This window comes from Martes martes, assembly GCF_963455335.1.
Source record: "Martes martes genome assembly, chromosome: 4".
Classification (NCBI taxonomy): Eukaryota; Metazoa; Chordata; class Mammalia; order Carnivora; family Mustelidae; genus Martes; species Martes martes.
In genome coordinates this window covers 167490038-167515198 of record NC_137891.1, presented here as the reverse complement: position 1 = coordinate 167515198, position 25161 = coordinate 167490038, and the positions used below count along the sequence as shown (strand labels likewise).

The window sequence follows — 25161 nt, the reverse complement described above, 5'->3', positions numbered from 1 at the left end:
TGCTCTCTTCCTTGCCTTGGATGCTAATTTTGTATATTCCCAGGCTTCTTATTCATCGCCTTCTGTTCTTTTGTGCTTTTTTTAAAAAATGTTTTTATAAAATATTGAGTAGATATGAAAGAATTTTTATAAAATATGTGGAAGGTATAAAGAATCACAATACAATTAATACCACCTAGTTTAAGAAAACAAACATTACCAGGACTGCTAAAGCCCCAATACGCCCTTCCCTGATCCTGTGTGCTCTCTTCCCCAGAGTTAACCTCTGCCCTGTATTTGGGGCTTATTTCTTTGCTTTTTAAAGATAATTTTACCAGTATGAATTCTTTATTTTTTTTTTAAGATTTTATTTATTTATTTGACAGAGATCACAAGTAGGCAGAGAGGCAGAGAGAGAGGGGGAAGCAGGCTCCCCGCTGAGCAGAGAGCCTGATGTGGGGCTCAATCCCAGGACCCTGAGATCATTACCTGAGCCGGAGGCAGAGGCTTAACCCACTGAGCCATCCAGGTGCCCCCAGGTTTCTTTATTAAGTCCCTTTTCAAGCCTTTTATCCATTTTCCTATTTGATTGTCTGTTTTTATTTTAATTGGACCTTAGATACGCAGAATTGGAATAAATATTATCCTTGGCTCATAAGCATCAAAAGAAGTTCCATTTTTGGTCTTTTAAAAATATATATTTTACGTTTTCTTACTCATTTAGTAAATATTTTAATGGTGCTATGCACATCCGTACTCCTGCACCCCAGTCACTCTTCTAAATTTTATGTTTATTATTCTCTTGCTTTCTAAAAAATGTTTATCCTGTGTGTATATGGCTAAAAAATATATAGTAATTATTTACTTCTTTTTGAACTTTTTAAAAAAACCACACAGGTGTCCCCCCTTTTTAAGTTTATTTATTTTTAATAATCTCCACACCCAGCATAGGGCTTAAACTCACAACTCTGTGATCAATAGTTGCATGTTCTTCTGGGGCATCTGGGTGACTTAGTCAGTTAAGTGTCTGACTTCAGCTCAGGTCATGAACTTAAGGTCCTGGGATCAAGCCCTGCATCAGGCTCTGTACTCAGTGGGGAATCTGCTTCCCCTGTTCCTTTCCCTTTGCCCCTTCCCACCCCCCCCACCCCAGCTGCTCATCCCTTCTCTTGCAAATAAATAAATAAACAAATGAAATCTTTTTTTTTTTTTTTTAAGATTCCATTTATTTATTACTTGAGAGAGAGAAAAAGATTGAGAGAATGAATAGGAGGAGGGGCAGAGGGAGAAGCAGAGTCCCTGCAGAGCAGGGAGCCCGACATGGGACTCGACCCCAGGACCCTGGGATTATGACCTGAGCCGAAAGCAGACACTTAACTGACTGAGCCATCCAGGGGCCCAATAAAATCTTTTTTTTTTTTTTTAAGATTTTATTTATTTATTTGACAGAGATCACAAGCAGGCAGAGAGGCAGGCAGAGAGAGAGGGGGAAGCAGGCTCCCCACTGAGCAGGGAACCCAATGTGGGGCTCACTCCCAGGACCCTGAGACCATGACCTAAGTGGAAGACAGAGGCTTAACCCACTGAGCCACCCAGGCAACCCCAATAAAGTCTTTTTTAAAAAAGGTTGTGTGGGGCGCCTGGGTGGCTCAGTTGGTTAGGTGACTGCCTTTGGCTCAAGTCATGATCCTGGAGTCCCCAGATTGAGTCCCACATCGGGCTCCCTGCTGGGCAGGGAGTCTGCTTCTCCTGCTGACCTCTCTCTTCTCATGCTCTCTCTCTCTCATTCTCTCTTTCTCTCTCTAAAATAAATAAAGTCTTAAAAAAAAAAAAAAAGGTTGTGTGCTCTTTGAGCTGAGCCAGCCAGGAACCCCTGTGACTTGCTTTTATCATGCAATTACTATGTTAGTAAAATCCATCTACCTTGCTTCATATAACTATCATTCTTCCAATTTTCTCTGTTGAATAATATTTTTATTGTCATTATACTTCAATTTATCCCTTCTCCCATGATCTTAATTTGTATCTCATTTTTTATTTAAAGATTTTATTTATATATTTATTTGAGAGAGAGAGAGAGGGAGAGAAAGCACATGAGGCAGATGGAGAGGCAGAGGAAGAAGCAGGCTCTCAGCTGAGCATGGAGCCCCACGTGGGGCTGGATCCCAGGACCCTGGGATCATGACCTGAACCGAAGGCAGACGCTTAACTGACTGAGCCACCTAGGCACCACTGTACCTCATTTTTTAAATTTTGGGAACAGTGCTTTGACTATTCTTGTACATGTCTCTTAGTGCATATATTCAAAAGTTTCTTTGGGCTGTTTCTCTAGTACTAGAACTGCTGGACTGTAGGATTTATTTATTTATTTATTTTTTAAAGAAGGTTTTATTTATTTGACAGAGGTCACAAGTAGGCAGAGAGGCAGGCAGAGAAGGTGGTGGGGGGAGCAGGCTCCCCGCTGAGCAGAGAGCCCGACACGGGGCTCGATCCCAGGACCCTGGGATCACGACCCGAGCCGAAGGCAGAGGCCTCAACCCACTGAGCCACCCAGGCGCCCCTGGACTGTAGGATTTATGAATATGAAATGCCATGTTGCTTTTCACTGTGGTCATATGAATTTATACTCCCACTGGTAATGCGTAAGTGATACCTTGAGGGGCACCTAACTGGCTCAGTTGGTGGTGTGTGGCTCTTGATCTTGGGGTTATGAGTTCAAACCCCACCTGGAGTGTGGAGATTACTTAAAATAAAATCTTAAAAAAAAAAAAGATACCTTAATTCATATCTTTTCCCATACTTGGAATTAGACTTTCAATTTTGCCAACTGACTGAGTATAAATAGTATGTAATTGTGGTCTTGATTTGCATTTCGCTAATGACCAGTGAAAATGAGTATCTCGTATGCTTATTAACTATTTGTAGGTCATCTGCTGTGACATGTCTTTTCTTTTGACCATTTTTCTGTTTTGGGTTGTTTGGGTTTCTTTTTTCTTACCAATTTGTAGTAGTTCTTTATTCTGGTATAAATTGAGCCCTTGCTTCTCCCTTTCCCACTCCCCCTGCTTGTGTTCCCTCTCTCGCTGTCTCTCTCTCAATCAAATAAATAAATAAAATCTTTAAAAAAAAAGATTATATATTTTAGAGAGAGGTACATGACAAAGAGGAACAGAGGGAGAGAGAGAGAATCTTTAAGCAGAATCTGCACTGAGTATGGAGCCCAATGTGTCTGGATCCCATGACCCTAAGATCACTCACCACGTGAGCCAAAACCAAGAGTCAGACGCTAACCAACTGTGCCACCCAGGCACCCTGCTCTAAATATCTTCTGTTCTGGTTTTGTCTTTTTACTCTAATGTATCTTTAATGATCAGAAATTCTTGATTTTAATATAGTCATATTTATTAATTGTTTCCTTTATAAGGGCTTTTGTGTCTTAAGAAATCTTTCCCTTGGGGTACCTGGCTAGCTTAGTTCAAAGAGCATGCAACTCTTGATCTCCAGATTGTGTTTGAGCTCCACCTTGGATGTGGAGATTACTTAAAGAAAAGAAAAGAAAAGAAAGTACTCTTAAGGTATTCTCAACTCTTAAGGTATTCTCCTAAGTTTATCTGTTAAAAACTTTATAGGGGGGCACCTGGCTGGCTCTGTCAGTAGAGCATGTGGGTCTTGGTCTTGGGGTTGTAAGTTCAAGCCCCATATTGGGCATAGAACTTATTTTAAAATTAAATTTAATTAAAAAAAAATAAAAGCTTTTATCGGGCATAGAACTTATTTTATTCTATGCCCATATCGGGCATAGAACTTATTTTAAAATTAAATTTAATTAAAAAAAAATAAAAGCTTCACATATATGTGAAGGTTTGCCTTCACATATATGTATTTACTGTATCTATAATTGATTTGTTAATATGGTTTGAGGTAGGAATCCACTGAAATTTTTCCCCCATATTGGAGCTGATTTACTAAGTCTGTTGTTTCCCCCACTGACCTAAGTGCCAGCTCTTTTATATATGAGATGTCCATATTTGTTCCTTCATCCCACAAATACTTGAAGCTCCTACTTTGTGACAGGCACTGTGGATGGGTTTGTTTCTGGGCTCTGTGTTCTGGTGACTTGATCTGCTTTATTGACCCGTATGCCAATACCCAGTGGCTTAATAATAATGACTCCTCAGTAGGTCTTGATATCTACTAGCACAAGTCCTCCCACTTTGTTCTTTTTTTTTTTTTTAAGATTTAAAAAATTCATTTATTTATGTATTTGACAGAGAGAGAGAGAACACAAGCAGGGGTGGTGGGAGAGGGAGAAGCAGGCTTCCTAATGAGCAGGGAGCCTGATACGGGGGCTCGAACCCAGGACCCGAGCTGAAAGCAGATGCTTAACTACTGAGTCACCCAGGCACCCCTCCCACTTTGTTCTTAAAAAAAGAAAGTGACTTGCTATTTGCCCTTTGTACTTCTCTATAAATTTTAGAACTCACTCATCAAGTACTACAAACAAATCTGCTGGGATTTTGGTTGTAATTTTATTGAATTTTTATAGCATTTTAGGGAGAATTGATTTTTTGAGACTATTTAGTCTTTGAGTCCATGAACATGGCATATCTCCCATTTATTTAGGACTTTTTATTTTACTTATTTATTTTTTAATTAAGTCTTTTTATTTTATTTTTTATCTTTCTAAAGATTTCATTTATTCATTTGAGAGGGAGAGAGAGAGCGGGCATGAGCAGGGGGAGAGACAGAGGCTGAGGGAGAAGCAGACTCCCCACTGAACAGGGAGCCTGATGCAGGGCTCTACCCCAGGACTGCGGGATCAACCAACAGATACACCCACACACCCCTAATTAAGTCTTTTTAAATGTCTTCTATAAAGGCTTCTTTTAGCTTCTTTGTTGTAAATATAATATGGGCACAGAAAAATGTATAAAACATATGTGCAATTTAACAGTTCGGTATACAGTAAACATGCATGTAAACACCAGCTAGTTCAAGAAGTAGAACCCTGCTTATCCCCGCCCCGATCACAGCTGCTTCTCTTGCTGCAGAGGTAACCAGAATCCTGACTTTTCTATTAATTGCTCCTCACTCTTCATCATAATTTAATTACCTAAATATGCATCCCTAATACAGTATAGTTCAGTTTTGCCAAACTTGATATAAGTGGAATTATACAATATCTATTTCTTGTGGTTTGTTCATTTTAATTGCTGTATAGTATTTTACTGTAGAATGTACCATAATTTATCCATTCAGCTGTTGATGGGTTGTTGAGATTTTGGCTATCAGTCTAAAGTTTTATAAATTTCTCCGTAAAGGTTATGCACATCATTCATTTGATTTTTTTCCCCCAAGTATTTCTTTTTAATGCTCTCATGAACTGTATCTTTAAAATTTTTCATATTTAGATTATTTACTGGGATATAGAAATGTAATGCAGTTTTTTAAAAAATTTAAACATATGTCCAAGCTCTTTATAAATCTCTTTCTGCTATTTTTTTAATAAGATTTTATTTATTTATTTGACAGACAGCAATCACAAGTAGGCAGAGAGAGAGAAGGGGAAGCAGGCTCCCCGCTGAGCAGAGAGTCCATTGCAGGGCTCCATCCCAGGACCCTGAGATCATGACCTGAGCCAAAGGCAGAGGCTTTAACCCACTGAGCCACCCAAGCACCCCTGCTATTTGTTGTTTCTGTGAGCTTTTTGTTTGCTTGCATGTTTTGTGATTTTTTTTTTTTAAGATTTTATTTATTTGAGAGGAGGGGGAAGAGAGAGAGAACACAAGCAGGGGAGAGGGGCAGCAGGAAAGGTAGAGAGGAACAAGAAGACTCCCTGCTGAGCTGTGGGGCTCCATCCCAGCACCCTGAAATCATGACCCAAGCTGAAGACAGATGCTTAATTAACTGAGCCACACAGGCACCCTTGCATGTTCTGTGATTTTTGACTGTGAGGCCCTATTTCTTGAAACTCTGTGCCCTGGGATGAAGTTAGGTTCTTAGAGCAAGATTTGCTTTTACTTTGTGGAAGAAGTGGCTTTTGAGATAGGCTTTGTCTTTGTTGAAGGTAGTAGATCAGGGGTGTGGAGTTAAGGGTGGCTTCTGTCTTGAGCAACTGGGTAGATGTTGGTGAGTATGGGAACCCTGGGAAAGAAGAGCATAGGAGAAATAAGGCAGGGATGCGGTCAGGATTATGGGGGAGGTATAATGAAGGGGATAGGCAGTGGGTTGAAATGGAAGTCAAGAAAGGGGGGAGTTAAGGATTACACTTAGTTTCTCAGCCTGAGTGGATGTTGGTGTCATTAACTAAAATAGTAAAAGAGAAGTCTGGAAGTGAAGTTAAATTTGAATGTGTCTGGGTTCTCTTTAAGTTGTTATATCCAGTTGGATTTAAAATGCCTCTAGGATTCACAGGTGGAGCTGGCTGAGAAGCTGTTGGGATTGTGAATCTGGAGCTTAGAGCAGAAATCAAGATGGAGTGAGTCTGGGCAGGTATCTTTGTAGAAGGGATAGTCAGAGCTGCATCCACAACATTGCCATGAGGGTAAAGGGCTTAACATAGTAAAAACAATTTAGTATTTGGAGCCAAATCTTGTTTCTTTCAGTATGGGTGTGTTATAGAAAACAGTCTTCGGGTGCCTGGGTGGCTCATCTGTTGAGCAGCTGCCTTCAGCTCAGGTCGTGGTCCTGGGGTCCTGGGATCCAGCCCCACATTGGGCTCCTTGCTCAGCAGGAAGCCTGCTTCTTCCTCTCCCACTCTCCCTGCTCGTGTTCCCTCTCTCACTGTTTGCTGTGTCTCTCTGTCAAATAAATAAATAAAATCTTAAAAAAAAAATCTTCATTTTGTAGTCTTACATTCCTCCTTATGTTAAGTGAGGCTGAAGCAAGAGCCAGCTAGTGCCTGCAGCCAGACCTCGGGGTCCCTAGTCCAATTTACCAGCTGCGGAACTGTGGGCAAATTACCTCACCTCCCTATGGGCAAAGGGAGGGTACTAATCGTACAGAGTTTAAGAGGTTGTTGTAAGGATCACAAAACAACATACAGTTGTTTTGTGCCTGGCTCAGGGTAAACAATGTTAAGTGTGGATTGAAAAGGCTTTAACTTTGGTAGTTAGAAAAGCAGAGGGTCATCTTAGAAGAAAACCTACTTTTAAGGGATGAGAGAAAGAGAAGAGAAGTTTTAAATGTTTTTTAATAAGATTTTATTTATTTATGTAATTATTTAAGGCAGAGAGAGAAAGAGTAAGCACGAGAAGGGGGATGGGCAGAGGGAGACAGAGAAACAGACTCCTGCCTGAGCGCAGAGTCTGACACTGGGCCGGATCCTAGGATCCTGAAATCATGACCTGAGCTGAAGGTAGATACTTAACTAAGCCACCCAGGTGTCCCGAGAAGACAATTTTTCTTTTTTTTAAAGATTTTATTTATTTACTTGTCAGAGAGATCGCACAAGCAGGGGGAGCAGCAGGCAGGGAGAAGTAGGTTTCCTGCTGAGCAAGGAGCCTGATCCCTGAACCCTGGGTCATGACCTGAGCCAAAGGCAGACGCTTAACTTACTGAGCCACCCAGGCCTCCAGAGAAGAGACTTTTTCAAAAGAGGGAAAGATGAATCAAAGTGTTAGGATAATCTGGAAATTACCATGTCAAGGAAGCTTCAGTGGGGAGGGTATGATCAGAATTGTTGGTGAGATGATGATTTATAAGACTTCCTATTTCAGTTATTACTAGTCACCCCTTTTTTTCAACCTCTTGGAGCCATTTGGCCCATAACTATATATTGTTATACTTAATACTAAAAAGAAATAAGAATTTATAAAGCGCCTCACAGTTTACAAAGAGATTTAACATGTCATCCAATTCTCACGATCCCTGTGAGGTAGAAGTTGTACCTATTTAGTAACTGAGAAAATTGAGGCTCACTGGAGACTTGCCTAAGCAACAGAGCCAGAGTGACAGTCAGGGTCTTCTGATCCTGAATCTCCGTTGATAATCTTCTGTGCCTAATTAGATCTTGAGTTCTGGAGGCCTTAATCTAATCAGTCATTGCTTGTTAACCTTTACGGCACCCAGCTCAGTGCTGGGCAGATACAGGTGTTAGAGTAGACTGAGTGAAGACTGGCCTTGGTCAGAATAACGTGTCCTTTCTCCCCTCTGCCCTCTAGCGCCCTCACAAAGCCAATGCTGAGGAGATGACCAAGTACCACAGTGACGACTACATTAAATTCTTGCGCTCCATCCGCCCAGATAACATGTCCGAGTACAGCAAGCAGATGCAGAGATGTAAGTCCGTTCTGTTCCTCCTTCCTGTAGAGGCCCCACTTGATCTGCCTTCAAATCGCAGAGGTCCGCAGCCCTGCCTTCCCTCGTAGCTCTCATTCAGCCGACACCTGATTTCCCCCGCCTCAAGGAGGCTGAAGTGCTGCTTTTTTTTCTCAAGTATAGTTTTCCTTGTATCTTCTTTTTTTTTTTAAAGATTTTATTTATTTTTTTGACAGAGATCACAAGTAGGCAGAGAGGCAGGCAGAGAGAGGAGGAAGCAGGCTCCCTGCTGAGCAGAGAGCCCGATGCGGGCCTCGATCCCAGGACCCTGAGATCATGACCCGAGCCAAAGGCAGAGGCCTTAACCCACTAAGCCACCCAGGCGCCCCCAGTTTTCCTTGTATCTTGAGTATAAAGAATAGAGTTTGATCTTTGTCTAGTTCGGTTCACAACACTGTGCCGAGGAAACTGTAAATGTTGCGATGGAAAGAGCACTGACCTGGGAGAGGGACACAGGAGATACAAGCCGCAGCTCTGACTCCTCACTGACCGGGCGAGTCACTTCCCCTTAGAGTTTTCTTTTGCAAAATAGACTGGGTGTCATCCCGTACAAGTATAACTGCTCTCACTTTGTGAGCAGTAATTGAGAATCGAGTGGCTACTTAGAACAGACTCTGGATGACGTGATCTTTGAGTTGAGGTGATTCTCCTCCTTCCTGAGACTCAAACACAGAGCAGGTGGCATCTCAGAAGCTACACTCAGTTTGTGGGAATCATGGGGACTATTTCAGCTGTGGGAGAAAATGTGTTGAAATTTGGGAGAAAACTCTCATATCTGACTTCTCCCTTGTGTTCTTTTAGAAATTCTCTCTCAGCACCTACTATCTCATAAAATGAAACAATGAAACAACATTGTCCAGAAGAAGTTTTGATTAGCTCATAACAGCTTACTTTGAAATATCAGCAAATCTGTGGCACTTGTTGTACTGGCCACAAGGTAGTCTGATTCCCAAGGCAGAGAGTTTATTTGTTACAATAATTGTGTAGTTGTAATGGTTACAGAACCACAGAGACCTTTTTTAAAGCATCAAGCTTCTTTACCACTTACAACTCCAGGAGCTGCTGCCCCTCCAAGTGCAGTGTTTGCTCTTCGAATTGACAAGATCTTATTTGCTTCCAAGATGAGACAAATTCCTTCCTTTGCTCTAGATGGCTTTAGGGCTTTTCATAACCTTTTTAGGCCAGTGATCAGGCTCCACTGTCAGCAGAGAGGATTCTCATTGGAGAAGCAACTTGGTGTTGAAGTAAGAAAATGAGCTTTGATGTCTTGGTTTGAATCCGTTCACTCTGCCACTCTGCTGCTGTGTGTTCTTAATTAAGCAAGTCCCTAGCCTCTCTGAGCTTCATCTTCTCTTCTTATTTATTTAGCTTTAAAGATTTATTTATTTATTTTAGAGAGAGAGCGCTTGTGCACGGGGGAGGGGCAGAGGAAGAGGGAGAGAGAATCTCAAGCAGACTCTGCTACTAAGTACGGATCCCGGAGCCCAGAGTCGGATGCAGGGCTTGATCTCATAACCCTGAGATCATGACCTGACCCAAAATCAAGAGTCGGGTGCTCAACTGACTACACCACCTAGGGACCCCTGTTTTCTTTAAAAGGAAGGCAGGGGGACCTGGGTAGCTCCATTAGTTAAGCATCTGCCTTCAGCTCAGTTCATGATCCCAGGGTCCTGGGATCGAGCTCCCCATGAGGCTCCCTGACCAGCGGGTAGTCTGCTTGTCTTTCTTCCTCTCCTTCTGCCCCCTTCCTCATGCACACTCTCTCTCTCTCAAATAAATAAAATCTTAAAAGAAAGAAAGATAATAGTGCCTATTTCATAGTGGAAGTTGGTGGGGGGTAAGTGAGATAGCACGGACTGTCAATGAATAGTAATTTTTGCTATGATGACATATTACTTTCATTTTCTTTTTAAGATTTTATTTATGTGTCAGAGAATGAGAGAAAGAGAGCATAAGCAGGGAAAGTGGTAGGCAGAGGGAGAAGCAGGGTCCCTGCTGAGCAAGGAGCCCAATGTGGGACTAGATCCCAGGACCCTGGGATCAGGATCTAAGCCAAGGGCAGACACTTAACCAGGTGAGCCACCCAGGTGTCCCAGCTTTCATTATTTTCAAATCTGTCAAGGCAGACAAAATATTAGGCTCTGAGGAATGCCCAGGTTTGGTTCTGGCCCCCAGTTTGTTCCAGTTTTCCTGAAATTAGCATTCTAAGATTGTGCATTTAAAAATTAGGTTTGCAGGGCACCTGGGTGGTTCAGTGGGTTAAGCCTCTGCCTTCGGCTCAGGTCATGATCTCAGGGACCTGGGATCAAGCCCTGCATCAGGCTCTCTGCTCGGCGGGGAACCTGCTTCCCTCTCTCTCTGCCTGCCTCTCTGCCTATGTGTGATCTCTCTCTCCATCTCTGCCAAATAAATAAATAAGATCTTTAAAAAAAAAAAAAAATTAGGTCTGGGATTTTCTCTCATTGAGGATGGGTTAGGAAGGGTGAGGCTCTCTAAGGACTTTAGGCGCCTCCCTGACTTGAGTCATAGAGTTACAGAAAGGTGTCACTTAGTGAAGTACTGTATAACCAGGGGTACCTACAGAGACAGTAACAGGGATGTGAGAGCTAACACCTAATCTAGGAAGTTATACATGTAATAAACTAAGTAAGTTAGGCTTCCTTGCTCTTAGCTAGAATGTAATAAATGTTTTGTGGTCATTTTGAGATTTTGAGAATCTTGATCAGAAGTTCTGAGCCAATAATTAGTTAAAATGGGACCATTATGTACAGTAGGCTCCCTGACAGCCTGGTGTGATCTGCCCATTTGCAGTTGGTCCCCTTGTCAGCTAGCCTTTGCCTCCTGGGGAGCTCATGGCCTATTGGCCTCAGGCCTTCTTCTTCTTCTTCTTTTTTTTTTTTCTTCAAGATTTTATTTATTCATTTGTCAGAGAGAGAGCGCACAAGCAGGGGGAGCAGCAGGCTGCTCTCAAGGAGCCCAGTGAGTCCTTGATCCCAGGACCCCGGGACTGTGACCTGAGCCGAAAGCAGATGCTTAACCGACTGAGCCACCCAGGCATCCCAGGGCTCAGGCCTTCTTAAAAATAATAGTAAATAAATAAAATTGGTTCAAACGTCAACAAATGCAATTTTTTCTTCTTTTTTTCTGGTAGTTTATCAGAATATGAAATGTGGTGGACAAATGATAAAGGAGAATTGTGGTGGCAAAATTTGGAGGCATAATCGTCCATTTTTTAGATATATAAACTGGGGTGAAATGACTTTCCCAGGGTCACCCAGCAAAGTAGTGGTAGGATGGAGAATGCAACTCATTTCCTAATTCTGAAGTATTTTTAAATAAATAGCATGCAAAATATTTCAGACACACACACAGAAGTATAAAAAGTAATAGAATGAAAATTCAGGTACCCCACTACTGGCCTTTCGTTCTAAGAAAGAAAACATTACCAATATAGTTGAAACCCCAGGATGCCTCCCCTTGATCACACACCCTTTCTGTCCTACCACCCACCCCCTCATAGCACCACAGTGGGGTAAGGCCTCTCCTGAGTCCCTTTTAATCCATGCATCTCTTTGTGCAGTGTGCTTTTTACTGCCTTCTCCATCTCCCTCCACTCTCCCGTCTCTTACCCAGTGTTGCTCCCTTCAGTCTAACGCCTGCCTAAGAATGAGAAACGTATTTATAGTGGGAAGAGGGAAACCCATAGAAAAGTCCTCCCTCAAAAAAAAAAAAAAGAAAAGAAAAGTCCTCCCTCATTTCATGCATTAGCTCAGGTGAGGGGCTGCCTCCCGTTTGCCCCCTTTCTTTTTTTTTTTTTTTAATTTATTTATTTGACAGAGAGAGAGAGAGAGAGATGGAGATCACAAGTAGGCAGAGAGGCAAACAGAGAGAGAGGGGGAAGCAGGCTCCCCGCTGAGCAGGGATCCCGAGGTGGGGCTTGATCCCAGGACTCTGAGATCATGACCCGAGCCGAAAGCAGAGGCCCAACCCACTGAGCCACCCAGGCGCCCCCTGTTTGCCCCCTTTCCATCTCCAGTCACACAGCTTATTGAACTGAGCATGACGGGCTGGCCATTTGAGCCACATGTTGGTTTGGGACCTGAAGGAAAATACTTTTTTCTCCTATCTGAAACAACCATTTGGGTGCCTGGGTGGCTCAGTGGGTTAAAGCCTCTGCCTTCGGCTCAGGTCATGATCCCAGGGTCCTGGGATTGAGCCCCGCATCGGGCTCTCTGCTCAGCAGGGAGCCTGCTTCCTTCTCTCTGCCTGCCTCTCTGCCTACTTGTGATCTCTGTCTGTCAAATAAATAAATAAAATCTTTTAAAAAATAAAAAAATAAATAAAAAAAATAAAACAACCATTTCTTGTGGCACCCAGCAGGCTCAGTCAGTAGAGCACATGTCTCTGTCTTGGGGTCATGAGTTCCAGCCTCACGTTGGGTTATAAAACTTACTTAAGGGGTGCCTGGGTGGCTTAGTGGGTTAGGGCCTCTGCCTTCGGCTCGGGTCATGGTCCTGGGGTCCTGGGATTGAGCCCCATATTGGGCTCTCTGCTCAGCGGGGAGCCTGCTTCCTCCTCTCTCTCTCTCTCTCTCTCTGTCTGCCTCTCTGCCTACTTGTGATCTCTATCTGTCAAATGAATAAAAAAAAAAAATCTTAAAAAAAAACTTACTTAAAAATAACAACAACAACAACAAAAAAAGAAACAGATAAAACAACCATTTCCTCCCATGGTGGCTCCACATCCCAAATGGGGGTATAAGCAAAACTCTGGCAATCTAGGCAGGCCAAACCCAGTGAGGCAGGAAGCAGCTGGAGGGGGCATTTGGTTGCCAGTGGATAAAGAGCCTGGCTCCAGGGACCAAAGTTCTTATTGACACAGCCTCCCAGTGTTTACCCGGGCAGTGGGGGTGAGAGCCATGTACCGTTGCTCACCCCCTTGTGTGGGCCACCCTTCCTCAGAGCGCTTGTCTTGGCGGGGCACCCTCCAAGTTCAGGGCAGTGCCAGAGTTAGTAACACTTGTAGTTATTGCAAACTTTGAGCTTCAGCTGTCTCTCAGAAGGTTACCACAGTGCAAGCTGGGCTCTGCTACCCTCCTCCCAGGGCTCCTCCCCACTCTACTTGGGGAACCCCAGCTGATAGCAGCAGGTGCAGTAGGAAGGCTGGGGCAAGGGATAGCCTACCCTGCCTCTAATTTCCTGTGTATCGTTCATGTCTCAGTAGTTTCCTTTTTTTTTTTTTTTTTTTAAGATTTTATTTATTTGAGAGAGAGAAAGAGCCTGAGTCTGAGGAGGGAAGGGGAAGGGGGAAGGGAGAGGGGGAGAATCGCAAACAGCCCCTCCTGCTGCACACGGAGCCCGATCTCACAACCCTGAGCCAACCCTGAGCCGAAACCAAGAGTAGGACACCGCACTGACTGAGCCATCCAGGTGCCCCTAGCAGTTGCCTTTTCTGGGAGAGGAGACTTGGAGCCCTAAGGTTCCTCTCTCACCCTGTGACTCCACGGCCCTCAGATGCGCTTCCCTTCCTGCCTCTCAGTTCATTTGCATCACTGTTTGCATGTGTTTCCTCATTACGAATTGTTTGTGCTTTTGCCCCTTTGGGTCTGAAATAACTTGTCTCCGGTTGTCACTCAGAGGTGTAGTAGAGAGAGCACTGAACTGTGGGAGTTGAGACACCTGGACCCTGATTCTGTCTCTGCCACTGGCTGCTTATAGGACCGTGGGCAGGTCACTTAATGCTCGGGATCTGTTTGTCCCTGTGGACGGTGGGGTGGATGTGTCCTGTCCAGCTCACGGGGTTGTGACGAGGACCAAATGAGACTGTACGTGAGATTATTGGGAAGAAGGCCAGAGTGCATTTTCATGGGCTTTTAGGGCAGGCGGACCAATGCTTAAATATCGCTTCTGCTATGTACTAGCCGTTCACCTCTCTGAGCAGGTTTCCCCATTTGTAAAGTAAGACCAAATCCTGGCTCAGAAGGTCAGAAGGAGAAGGTTACGTGAGGATGAGGGGCATAAGGAGTTTAAAGCCTTTAGCACAGCGTCTGGCACACTGTTAAGCATTCAGTGAATGACGGTTACACAGGTCTCAGTTCTTCCCTGCCTTGTTGGTCAGCTGGAGAGAGATCCGGAACAAACCCAGGAATAAGCAGCTCCGCTTTTCTCCCTCAAGGAAAGAGCCAGCATTTTCTAAGTACTCACTGGCTATGCTCTTCCCCATAAAGATTTCTGTTCATCTTCTCAGTGGTTAGGTGAGGCAGGTATCATGATTGCTAGTTAAAGGTAATGAGCCAAAGCTCTGGGAAGTTAAATATTTGACCCAATCACAAAACCAGTAAGAGATAGAGCCTGGACTAGAACCCAAGCCTCCTGAACCCAAATTCTATATTCCCTCCCCCACCCCGCCCCCATAGACTCATAAATATGTAAACAAAAACCAAAGGAATTTTGGAAACTAACCTTTGTCTTATGTCTTTTAAGTCAACGTCGGTGAGGACTGTCCGGTATTTGATGGCCTGTTTGAGTTCTGTCAATTATCTACTGGTGGCTCTGTGGGTAAGGAATATAATTCCCTCCTCGTGGCCTGTGCTGGGTTGTACTAGTGAGGTCTGCCTTTTGGGCCGCTGTCCCAGTAGGGCGGATTGGTGACCCCGTAAAATGGTCCTGTGAGTTTTTACCTTAGGTCTTTAAAATACCCTCTGGTTTAGTCCCAGCCCAGGTTCAGTCTCTGACATGGTACTGATGGGTGTCCTTGACTGTTCTCTCCTACCAAGAGATCTTACACACTGGAATTCCCTGCAGACCGCGTGGAGTTGTGGAGATGCTGTACATAGAAGCAGTTTGCAAACTGCAAAGTGCTATAAAAATGGGAAGTGTCATCATCTGTGTCTTACAAAAGACCATAGTAATCACCTTTAGAGGTCAGAAATACTCCCCACATATCTCCCACTTCCATTATTAACTCCTAGATTACCTCTATGATTACTCTAAACCCTTTCTTAACAAATATTTATTTTCCTATGATCATTGTTTTCTGTCCTCTCCCCTTTCACTCGGCTCCCAATATCATCTCAGATCATCTCAGGAAAAAATTGCCCACAATCATGCTGTCCGTGAATAATTGTTATTACCATTTTGGTGTTTGTACATCCATTCTTTTTTCCGTGTGTATATATCTGGATGTAACATATATGTCTGTATTTTACAAAAATGTGTCACATGCATATAGTTTTGTGTCTGCATCTTTTACTTAGTAAATCTTTAAAAGTTCTTTAGCTCACATAGTCTATAGCATAATGCCTAGTGGCTACGTGATTATTGCACATTATGGGCCAACTTTGGTTGATATATAATCAGTCCCCTTTTATTGGATCACTTGGCTCGTTCCATGTTTTTATTGCTGTTGTGGTTTCACTGCCGTACACGCACCTGAATACACAAGTGTGTATTTCTCTCACTTCTGGGCCTGTTTGTACTTTGAACTCCTAATACCTCTAGTATCTTCACCGTTTTTTGACCATGAACCCCAGTAAGAAATACATTTACACTCGCAGTCAAGGTTGCGCACACACGTTCTCGCTCTGAAGCCAGTTTTACAGGAGAGTGGTTACTTTTACTGTTATTTTATCCTAGTTTGTTTTGTTTAATACACACACACTAGTCACGACCCACTAAACCAGCTCTAAGGCTTACTGATGGGTTACCACCCTCCGTTTGGGAAAAAGTTGTTGAGAGTAGCCAGCATCATATCTACTCCCTGCTGGAAGAGGGAGGGAGGGAGGGAGGGAGAGGACTGGCCCTTGGATCATACAGTCCCTTTGTCGAATAGGTCCCACCTCTCACCGGGTTTCCTGGGCTTCTTGGGGAAAGGGGGAGAATGGCTTGCTAACAGCCTTGCGTTCACTCTCCCACACCCAGCGAGTGCTGTGAAACTTAATAAGCAACAGACGGACATCGCTGTGAATTGGGCCGGGGGCCTGCATCATGCAAAGAAGTCTGAGGCATCTGGCTTCTGTTACGTCAATGATATCGTCTTGGCCATCCTGGAACTGCTAAAGTATGCCTGCCTGGCCTTGTCTCTTGCAGGAGCTCCTTAGGCCAGGTTCCCACTTCCCTCTCCCCCGGGCTTGCCTCCCTAGTTTGCTTTTCCTAGCGGTGTGCTGGCTAGGATGTGTTCAGTGAGTGTCTCTGGCCATCCTCTCCTTGACGGGGTCCTGGTTTGATCTGAGCCCACGGCAAGATCAGGGGCAGGCGCTGCTCAGATCCTGCCTCCAGAGTGTCCCTGTGTGGCTGGAGTTGACCCTGGCTGTAGAGTAGGAAGATCGGACTTGGTCGGCTTGGTCAGGCCTCTGGAGACACCCTGCCGCTCTTCCACCTTCCTTCAGCCAGTTTCCACGTCTCTGGTGCTTAGAGATACCTGAGGGAGGCAGCCAGCCCGGTAAGCTGGGACCTGGCGCCCTTGGCGCGTCCCATTCCCAGAGAGCCCCCAGACCCCTGACCCCCTTCTGATCCTAGGTATCACCAGAGGGTGCTGTATATTGACATTGATATTCACCACGGCGATGGCGTGGAAGAGGCCTTCTATACCACAGACCGGGTCATGACTGTGTCCTTTCATAAATACGGAGAGTACTTCCCAGGAACTGGGGACCTACGGGTGAGAACTCCCTTCAGGGGCCTACTAGCTCACCCTCAGCTGCCAGCTCTAACTCTCCTATCTCATGTCACCAGAAACCACTTCCTGCCTCTTCTGCCATTCAGAACGCCATACCCCAGCGTAGGGTACCTGCTCGGGTCTCCTTCCCTCCCTTATTCTGGAGGAAGGGAACGATGGGGCCCAAAGGGTTGGGAGGGATAGGGGTCGCGTGACAGGTCCCTCCAGGCCATAACTAAGTTACATTACACTACTCAGATGTCCCATATGACTTGAATTTTAGGCTAGAAACATCAGGTTCAAAAACAAAAACATCAGGTTCTCTCCCGGGGGCTAGGAATTGGGACCCTTATGGACCATCTCAAGGGTTCTTAACCTTCCCCTTTGATCACCTGACTGAAAGCTATGGACTCTCTTCCTAGGAAAGTGTAGGAAATCTTTTGTATCTGATACTGAATAGTTAATTAGACACCTCCCCTTAGTGAAGCCCGTCAGTAGACCTCAGGATAAGAGTCCTCAGAAGCGAACTCACTGAACTGTTGTATCTGCTTCTGTTAACATGAGGATGAAACCAGCCCTATGGCATGCGGTAGCCCTCTGGTGAAAAAGTGGCAGTAATTCATTTGTTTGCGATGGCAAGCATTTGAATAAGTGGGTATTTACAATTTTAAAGAACTCTTCTACCTTCTCTGGGGAGGAAAAGGTTGTCCCAGGGTGGGTGTGATTTCTATGACCCAGCCACCGGCAGCTCTGAGTCAGTCCAAAGGTGGAGGTCTTGTGCTGTGGGGTAGGATGGTCTATCTCTGGCTCCATGAAGAGTTCTCAGGCTGAGCACAAGCTCAGTGGTATGCCCAGAGGTGTGAGCTAGACTTCCCTGTGAGAGGGATGGTATTAACCAAGAGGCCCCTGTTCTGTCCCTGGCTCAGCTCACAGGCCCCATTTTCGCTCTTAGAACCACTGCCTGTCTTTAGCCTTCCAGCCCCCATCCTTGAACTTCTTCCTAGCTTCATCTTTCAGTTTTACTCTAATGTCTCTCTTGATTAGGATATTGGGGCTGGCAAAGGCAAGTATTATGCTGTTAACTACCCGCTCCGAGATGGGATCGATGACGAGTCCTATGAGGCCATTTTCAAGCCGGTAAGTGGCTTATCCACCACCCGGGCTGCAGTTGGGCTTAGTCTAAGGGAGGGGTAGCAGAGCACCCCCAGCATACGTCAGGAACCTCTCCCTCCCTGAGAAGCTGGTCGGGAAAGGAGATGTGTTTTGACCGTGGCTCGTATGCTGTGTGCTTGGCTAGAGGAACGAAATTCATCCAAGTATTTATTGGTGCCTTCTGTGGGTCGGGCCCTCTGCTGGAGACAAGACTATCTAAGACATGAATCATGCCCTTGAAGACCTCACAGTCTATGTCGTGGGAGGCAGGCACACACATGAGTGTGTGGTCATTACTGTTTTTGCAGGATGAACAGAAGAGTGGGAGAAAAACCACTGCCTGGGCTGGGGCAAGGGTAGTCAGAGCCGATTTCATAGAGGTGGTGATATTTGAGCTGGACTCTGAAAAATGAGGATTTGTCCATGTGAAGCAGGAGGTGGAGGCTGGAGGGCGGGATGGCGTTCAGCAGGGGAGACAGCACTAGCAGAAGCACAAAGGTGCCAGTACGTAGCTGTGTGTAGGCCACTGTGATGGGTGGGAGGACTGTTGGAATATGTGGTAGGAAATGTATGTTGGGGTTGGTATTTCAAAGGGAGCCTTGAATGCCAAGCTGAGGAGTTAAATCTTTGCCTGCAAGCTACAAGGAACCATTACTGGAGTAATTAACATAAAATTTCAGGTAGTCAAGTGCCTACTGTATGCTGCATAGTAGGGGTGACAGCGAAGCCCAAAGTATGGTCTTTGTCCTGGTAACGTCAAAATCTTGTCAGAAAGTGAAAGACAAAAGTGAGCCCTCCCTCACGATATGAGGTTCAAAGTCTGTAGGACCGAGGTGTAGGGCAGATGCAGCTCAGGGTCAGAAGTGGCACTGGAGTTGGGGCAGTGAAAAAAAAGAAGGGAAAGACTGAGGGAAAGATGAAGAGGCTCTTCTAGATTCAGCATTCCTAGAGCTAGAAGGATCTTGGAGAGCCTTTCAAATTGGAAAACTGAAATCCCAAGTAGGGAAACAAGAGCCCCAGACCGATGTTCCCTCTTTACCACCCAGCATGAGGGAGAGTGCAAAAGTGGGGTTGAATGATAGGGGGCAGAAGGACTGCACCACCCTTTGCAGCCCCGAGCGTCACATAACTTTTCTTAAAGCCAGTGGTGACTAGGATGTGTCCTTTTAGGTCATATCTAAAGTGATGGAGATGTTCCAGCCCAGTGCGGTTGTCTTACAGTGTGGTTCTGACTCCCTGTCTGGGGATCGGTTAGGTTGCTTCAATCTGACCATCAAAGGTGAGACCGTGTAGCATAGGGATGGGTGGGCAGGTCCTGCAGGGTGCTCCTGTAACCCAGCACCCCTTTCTCCCACCAAAGGGCATGCCAAGTGTGTGGAGTTCGTGAAGAGCTTCAACCTGCCTATGCTGATGCTGGGAGGAGGCGGCTACACCATCCGTAACGTGGCCCGCTGCTGGACATACGAAACAGCAGTGGCCCTGGACACGGAGATCCCGAATGGTAATAGCTCCAGGGCCAGGTTGGGTGGGGCAGAGCTGGAGCTCAGATGTCTTCAAGTTCACGAGCCCTTTCCCGTTGGCCATGTGGCCCCTCCTCTTCTGATACTAGTCATTGATTATCCTGCCTATCCACTTGTGATTGTCCGACCATCAGTTTTTCCTGAGTCCTTTTTTGACACTGTCCAATCTCCCTTTTGCTTCTGGTCTAGACAAAATTATCAGTGGTTATTTATAGCTTTGGAATTTCTACTCCATATAGGAACTGGGGTAGTCATTGAGGACGTGCTCCCAGTGAGCATTGCCTAAGTTTTTCTAAACCAGGGGCTTGTGCCTTCTCATTGTGGAGAACGGCATTAAAAAGACTGAAACCGGGGCGCCTGGGTGGCTCAGCGGGTTAAAGCCTCTGCCTTCGGCTCAGGTCATGATCCCAAGGTCCTGGGATCGAGCCCCGCATCGGGCTCTCTGCTCAGCAGGGAGCCTGCTTCCTCCTCCCTCTGCCTGTCTCTCTGCCTACTTGTGATCTCTGTCAAATTAAATAAATAAAAATCTTAAAAAAAAAAAAAACCTTTTCCAAAAAAAAAAAGACTGAAACCTTATAAAGTACCCAAGTAGTCTGTTAGATGGTTGGACTGACAGTTCCAGATAAACCTACAAATGCTTTTCTCAGGGTCCCATGGTAGCCAGGTCTCTTGACTCTTAACCTCCTGCCCCAATTAGAGCTTCCGTACAACGACTACTTCGAATACTTTGGACCAGATTTCAAACTTCACATCAGTCCTTCCAATATGACCAACCAGAATACCAATGAATACCTGGAGAAGATCAAGTGAGTATATCCCCAGACACCCCCTGACTGAACATTCCAGGCTCTGGTTTGTCCCTAACCAGAGCCCAGCCACCCTCTCTACCATTGGCCATAGACAGCGACTGTTTGAGAACCTGAGAATGCTGCCCCACGCACCGGGGGTCCAAATGCAGGTGATTCCTGAGGACGCCATTCCTGAGGAGAGTGGCGACGAGGATGAAGAAGATCCTGACAAGCGCATCTCGAGTAAGACCCAGACCCCATGGCCGGTGCCTTCCCACTCAGTAGGTAGCTCTGACTTCCCACCACTGTTAGTTCTGCATTCCTCTCAAGCTAGCCATCTGTTGGGAAACCCAAGTGCTAGGACTTGGAACAATTTAGGGACTCCTTGAGTTTCCTTCCTCTCTTCGTGGTCTCCCCTTCCCTTGGCGTCTCTTAGAGGGCACACTGGGAAGCACCGGGCACAGACCCTGAGGTCAAGCTCACCTCCTGCTGTCTCACCCACATTCCGCATTGCCTCCCAGTCTGTTCTTCTGACAAACGAATTGCCTGCGAGGAAGAGTTCTCGGACTCTGATGAGGAGGGAGAGGGCGGTCGCAAGAACTCTTCCAACTTCAAAAAAGCCAAGAGAGTCAAAACTGAAGATGAAAAAGAGAAAGACCCAGAAGAGAAGAAAGGTGGGTTTGGGTCCGCCCAGCCTTGGGTCTTGAGCCCCAGACCAGAGAGGAGGATGTAGCTATGTAGAGCATTGGGAAGAGAGAGCCGACTTGGGCCCTGCCTTCTGCCGGGTTCTGCCTCAGCTCCCAAAAGTAGCAGGCCCCACAGAACGAAACTCGATTTGTCATCTCCACTGGCTGATTGAGAGCCCTGCCAGGCTCTGGAGCCAGGGACATGCCTGGGCTCCCCGGGGTCAGGAGTGTGGCTCTCACATACCACCCAAGCCCTTTTCCCAGCACTTCACCCCAGTTTCCCAGGGGGCTGCCTCCACCCACCAGGTTCAGGCATTAGCAGGCTGGGAAACCGGTCAGACCTGTTTGTTCTCAACAGGGCTCAGTGGGAGGGCCTGGGATGGGCTTTTCTCTCTTTTGTATGTCCAGTGAGCTGTAGTGTTGGGGAAGGGGTTTTAGGCTAAGTAAAGATTCCATGGGTCTTTCTGGAGGGGAGCCCTTGGTCATCCCTGCACTCTTATGTTCTAGAAGTCATAGAAGAGGAGAAAACCAAGGAGGAGAAGCAAGAAGCCAAAGGGTGAGGAAGGAGCTCTCAGCCATCTCCCCACCATTGGAGCACCAGCCCCTTTGTCCACTACGCTGAGGGGAGGCACAGGGACAGCTGGTGCAGCTTACAAAGACCTCTTTCAGGGACCAGTCTGTCTGTCTCTGCAGTTCTAGGCAGAGCTAGGAAGCCCCAGCCCTCAGCAGTCACCTGGGCAGCTGGGGTCCTATAGAAGTCATTGTCCCCATGTTTTTGCCTCAAGGCCTCTGGGGTGCGTTATCTCATGCCAGTCTCTGCTCTCTCCACAGGGTCAAGGAGGAGGTCAAGTTGGCCTGAGCAGACCTCTCCAGTTCTGGCTTCCTGCCAAGTTCCCCACCTTCTTCCCACAAGCCCTCAGATTTTATATTTTCTATTTCTCTGTGTATTTATATAAATATATATTAAATATAAATATCCCCAGGGACTAGACAGGAACCAGGGCCCTGAGCCCAGGGCACATGTTATGAGTGAGCTTTTCTAGTGGCTGTGGCTGCCTTGCTGCCATCCAGCCTTCCCCAGTTATTACTTTTGAACCATAAAGGGTGCCGGGTCTGGAAGGCATACTTTTAAGCAGCCATAGGACAAAATCCTGAAATGCCAAGTGCCTGCTTAGTAGCTTTGGAGAGGTGCCCTTATTGAGCATTCTAGGAGTGGCTGGGTCTTCAGAGACACCCCTCGCCCCCTGCCCAAATCAGGCTCCTTAAGGTAACATCAGCCATTTTTAGGTTGGTTCTGTTATACCTTCCCCACTAGCCCCATGTGAGCCAAGGAACTCACACTGCCTGCCCTCTATCCTTGCCCAATTCTGCAGGTGGAGATTGGTGGTCTAGTATCCTTTTTGAGATACTATTTTCATTTTCGTGAGAATCTTTGTAATAAAATGGTACATTTCTACATCCTCCTGAGTTTGTGTCCTAGCAGTGTCCCTGGGTTGATTTCCACTCCACTTCCGTGCCCTTCTGGTGTCCATGAGAACCTGGGCAACTCCCTGAACAACGTAACAACCCCACAGACTTAACCCTCACCTTAATCCCCGCCTCAAGGGTTGAGAGGTTAACCGATCTTCTTGCCCTACCCCCAGAAGACCACTCATTAAAAAGCACTACTAAAGGGACGACATTTATTCCTTCTCCAAATGTTACAGTAAAACCAGGTGGAAGAGAATGGTTTTAGCAGTTAGAAAAAAAAAAAAAGTACAAATCTGGGATTTGGCCATTAAAAGTTATTTACAACAATGGGAGGGGGAAAAAAAGACAACAAGAAGTTGTTTCACATTACAGACCTCCCCCCCACACCCCAAAGCCTAATACTTGCTTACCAAGTCAAAAAAGAGACACAGTCGATTCACAAGCTGGAGGTTTGAACTTGAGTAAGACATTTATAAAAACCTAGACAGGGGCAGTGTCCTCCCCAGCCCAGGTGCCACTAGGCACGGCACAAGAGACTAAAAACTCAACAGGGGGGAAGGCTGGACACTCAGGGTTTGGGAGTGTAGGCACCCCACATCTGGCTCAGGGATTTGGGGAGTAGAGTAAACAAAACCTACTTGGAAAAGAACTGGGGAAGAAAACCAGCAATTGCCTTCTTCAGGGGTGGGGACAGGAGAGGTAGGGCCAGGGGCAGGAGAATTTCACATCACTAACCTAACTTGGGAAACTGCAAGGGACCATCTTCAACCGGCCTTAAGAGGAAGGCCAGATGGATGATGGGAGAATCCACAGGAGGGAAAAGGAGAGGGCACGTGGCTGGGAGGGGGCAACAGCCCCTTCCTTTCTGGGCACAGGAAGGCAGCCAGGGCACCAGGTCCAGGCAGTGACCTCACAAGGACAGCACAGTTTTTGCAGCTTAGAGATCACCCACCTGCCCCCACCCAGCTACTCCTTCTGCTCGCAGGCAGGTGTAGGGCCACTCTCCGGCCCCGAGGGGGTGGACGGCTCTGCAGCCTGGGGCCCTGCCTCCTCTTCTGTGTCTCCTCCCTTGGAGGCAGCACTAGCCTCTGCCCCCTTGGCCTGGGGCTCCTGGCTCTCAGGGGTGGCAACAGCTTTCCCTTCCTGGGCTGTGCCTTCCTCGCCGCAGGCACCGATCTCCCCCTGCTCCTGCTCTTCCTCGGTGGGTGAGGAGGCAGACGAATCACCCCCACCCTCCTTCCGATTTCTCTTGAAGGACAGACCACTCAATTTGAAAGGCTTCTTGAAAGAGAATTTCTTCTTCTTCTTGGGGGTCTCCTTGGCGGGGGCATCCCCCTTGACCTCAGCGCCCTGGCTAGGAGGTGCTGGCTCGATGGCATCGCCCGTGGCCCCGGCTGCCTCCTCTGTTCCGTTCACGGGGGGCGACTCCCCTTCACCCTTGGGGGATAAGTCTCCATTGCTTTTCACGTGGCCATTCTCCTGCAGGGCAGAGGAGACAGCAATAAGGGCCAGGGCTCTACCCCTCCTCCCCCAGCCCGCCGCGGACCTCTTCTAGGCAATGGGATCCCGATTCTTCTGCAACCCGGGAGGCTGCTTGTAGCCTCACCCACACAGGGATCCCGTCAAACATCTCCCTCCTCTCCTCGCGAGCGCGCGGGGGCCGAGCGCGCAGAGGCCGCGGCCGGCAGGAGGCGCTGGGGTCCCGTGGCCCCCCACCCACCTCCCCCGGGGCGCGCTCTCCATTCGGCGGGGACCCGCTCGCCGCCGCCGATCCCCGGCAGGCGGGCGAGCCCAACAAGCCGACATCGGGCGGGAAGCCGCCACGGGGCGCTCTTCTCCCCACCTGGACGGCCCATTTTCCCAGCCTCCCGCTTTGTGCAAGCGGCCCCCCACCCAGCTCTCCCCACATCTCGACTCCCCACTAAAAAAAGGCCGTGAGCCACCGAGGTCGGGTCTGCGGGTGGAATGCCCTCCCCCCCGGGAACCCGCCCCGCGGCCCCTGGGCGCCCCCTTGGCGCGGCCCGGCAGCGCCTTTGTTCCCCGAGTGGCACTCGGGGCGGCCGGGGGCAGCGCCGGGGGCCGGGGCCGCAAACAAAGAAGGCGGCGGGGCCGGGCCGGCGCCCCCTCCCCGCCCCTCCCCTCGCTTCGCCCGCGGGGGCTGCGGCGCCGAGAACAAAGGGACCGGGCGGGGGAGGGGGCGCCTCGTGTCCCGGGCCGGACAAAGCGCGCGGCCCCGGCCCAGGGCCCCAGAGGGGGCGAGGTGCTGGAGGTGGGGGCCAGGTCGGGCCGTGCCGAGCGCACCCACCTGTCCGTTGGCCTTAGCAGGGGAAGCGCCTGCTGCCTCCTCGGCGGTCACGTCGCCCCGGGGAGCCTTGGAGCTCTGGCTGCCCATGATGGGGGGTCTGCTGGGGGGCGCCCGGGACCGCCCCGGGCTCGCGCCGCAGGGGATAGTTCGGCCGGGTCGGCCTGGCCGGCGGAGGGGTGGGGCTCGAGCCTGAGGGGGAGGGGTATCGGGGGGGTGGGAAACCGAGCTGCACCCCCTCTCGGCGCCCGACCCGCTAGCTGCGCCCGCCACCGCTCCGCGCCAGAATG

The 25161-nt window shown here is 47.5% G+C and overlaps 2 protein-coding genes across 2 annotated transcripts in view; one reads left to right on the top strand and one right to left on the bottom strand.

The window, feature by feature from the left end:
* Positions 1 to 22565, top strand: part of HDAC1 (histone deacetylase 1) — a 34885-nt gene extending 12320 nt beyond the window's left edge. The window contains exons 3-14 of the mRNA XM_080800962.1: positions 8142 to 8259; positions 14781 to 14855; positions 16218 to 16356; positions 16815 to 16956; positions 17998 to 18090; positions 19276 to 19384; positions 19466 to 19606; positions 20323 to 20431; positions 20526 to 20656; positions 20935 to 21087; positions 21607 to 21655; positions 21931 to 22565. Of these exons, the coding sequence (XP_080657088.1) occupies positions 8142 to 8259; positions 14781 to 14855; positions 16218 to 16356; positions 16815 to 16956; positions 17998 to 18090; positions 19276 to 19384; positions 19466 to 19606; positions 20323 to 20431; positions 20526 to 20656; positions 20935 to 21087; positions 21607 to 21655; positions 21931 to 21958 (1287 nt within the window). The 3' untranslated portion in view covers positions 21959 to 22565. The remainder of the gene's footprint in view (positions 1 to 8141; positions 8260 to 14780; positions 14856 to 16217; positions 16357 to 16814; positions 16957 to 17997; positions 18091 to 19275; positions 19385 to 19465; positions 19607 to 20322; positions 20432 to 20525; positions 20657 to 20934; positions 21088 to 21606; positions 21656 to 21930) is intronic.
* Positions 22566 to 22759: 194 nt separating this feature from the next.
* MARCKSL1 (MARCKS like 1) lies at positions 22760 to 25157 on the bottom strand. The gene is made up of 2 exons (XM_080800963.1): positions 24875 to 25157; positions 22760 to 24048 (listed from the first exon to the last, which is right to left on the bottom strand). The coding sequence occupies exons 1-2, from the start codon at positions 24959 to 24961 to the stop codon at positions 23536 to 23538; spliced, it is 600 nt and encodes a 199-aa protein (XP_080657089.1). The 5' UTR covers positions 24962 to 25157; the 3' UTR covers positions 22760 to 23535.
* Between the last annotated feature and the right edge of the window lie 4 nt (positions 25158 to 25161).

Bases quoted from the DNA above. Each gene is read 5' to 3' on its own strand.
- MARCKSL1 (XM_080800963.1), bottom strand. From the start codon at position 24,961: ATGGGCAGCCAGAGCTCCAAGGCTCCCCGGGGCGACGTGACCGCCGAG. The intron at 24,049-24,874 runs GTGGGTGCGCTC...TCTGCCCTGCAG, and splicing joins CTGCTAAGGCCAACGGACAG to GAGAATGGCCACGTGAAAAG.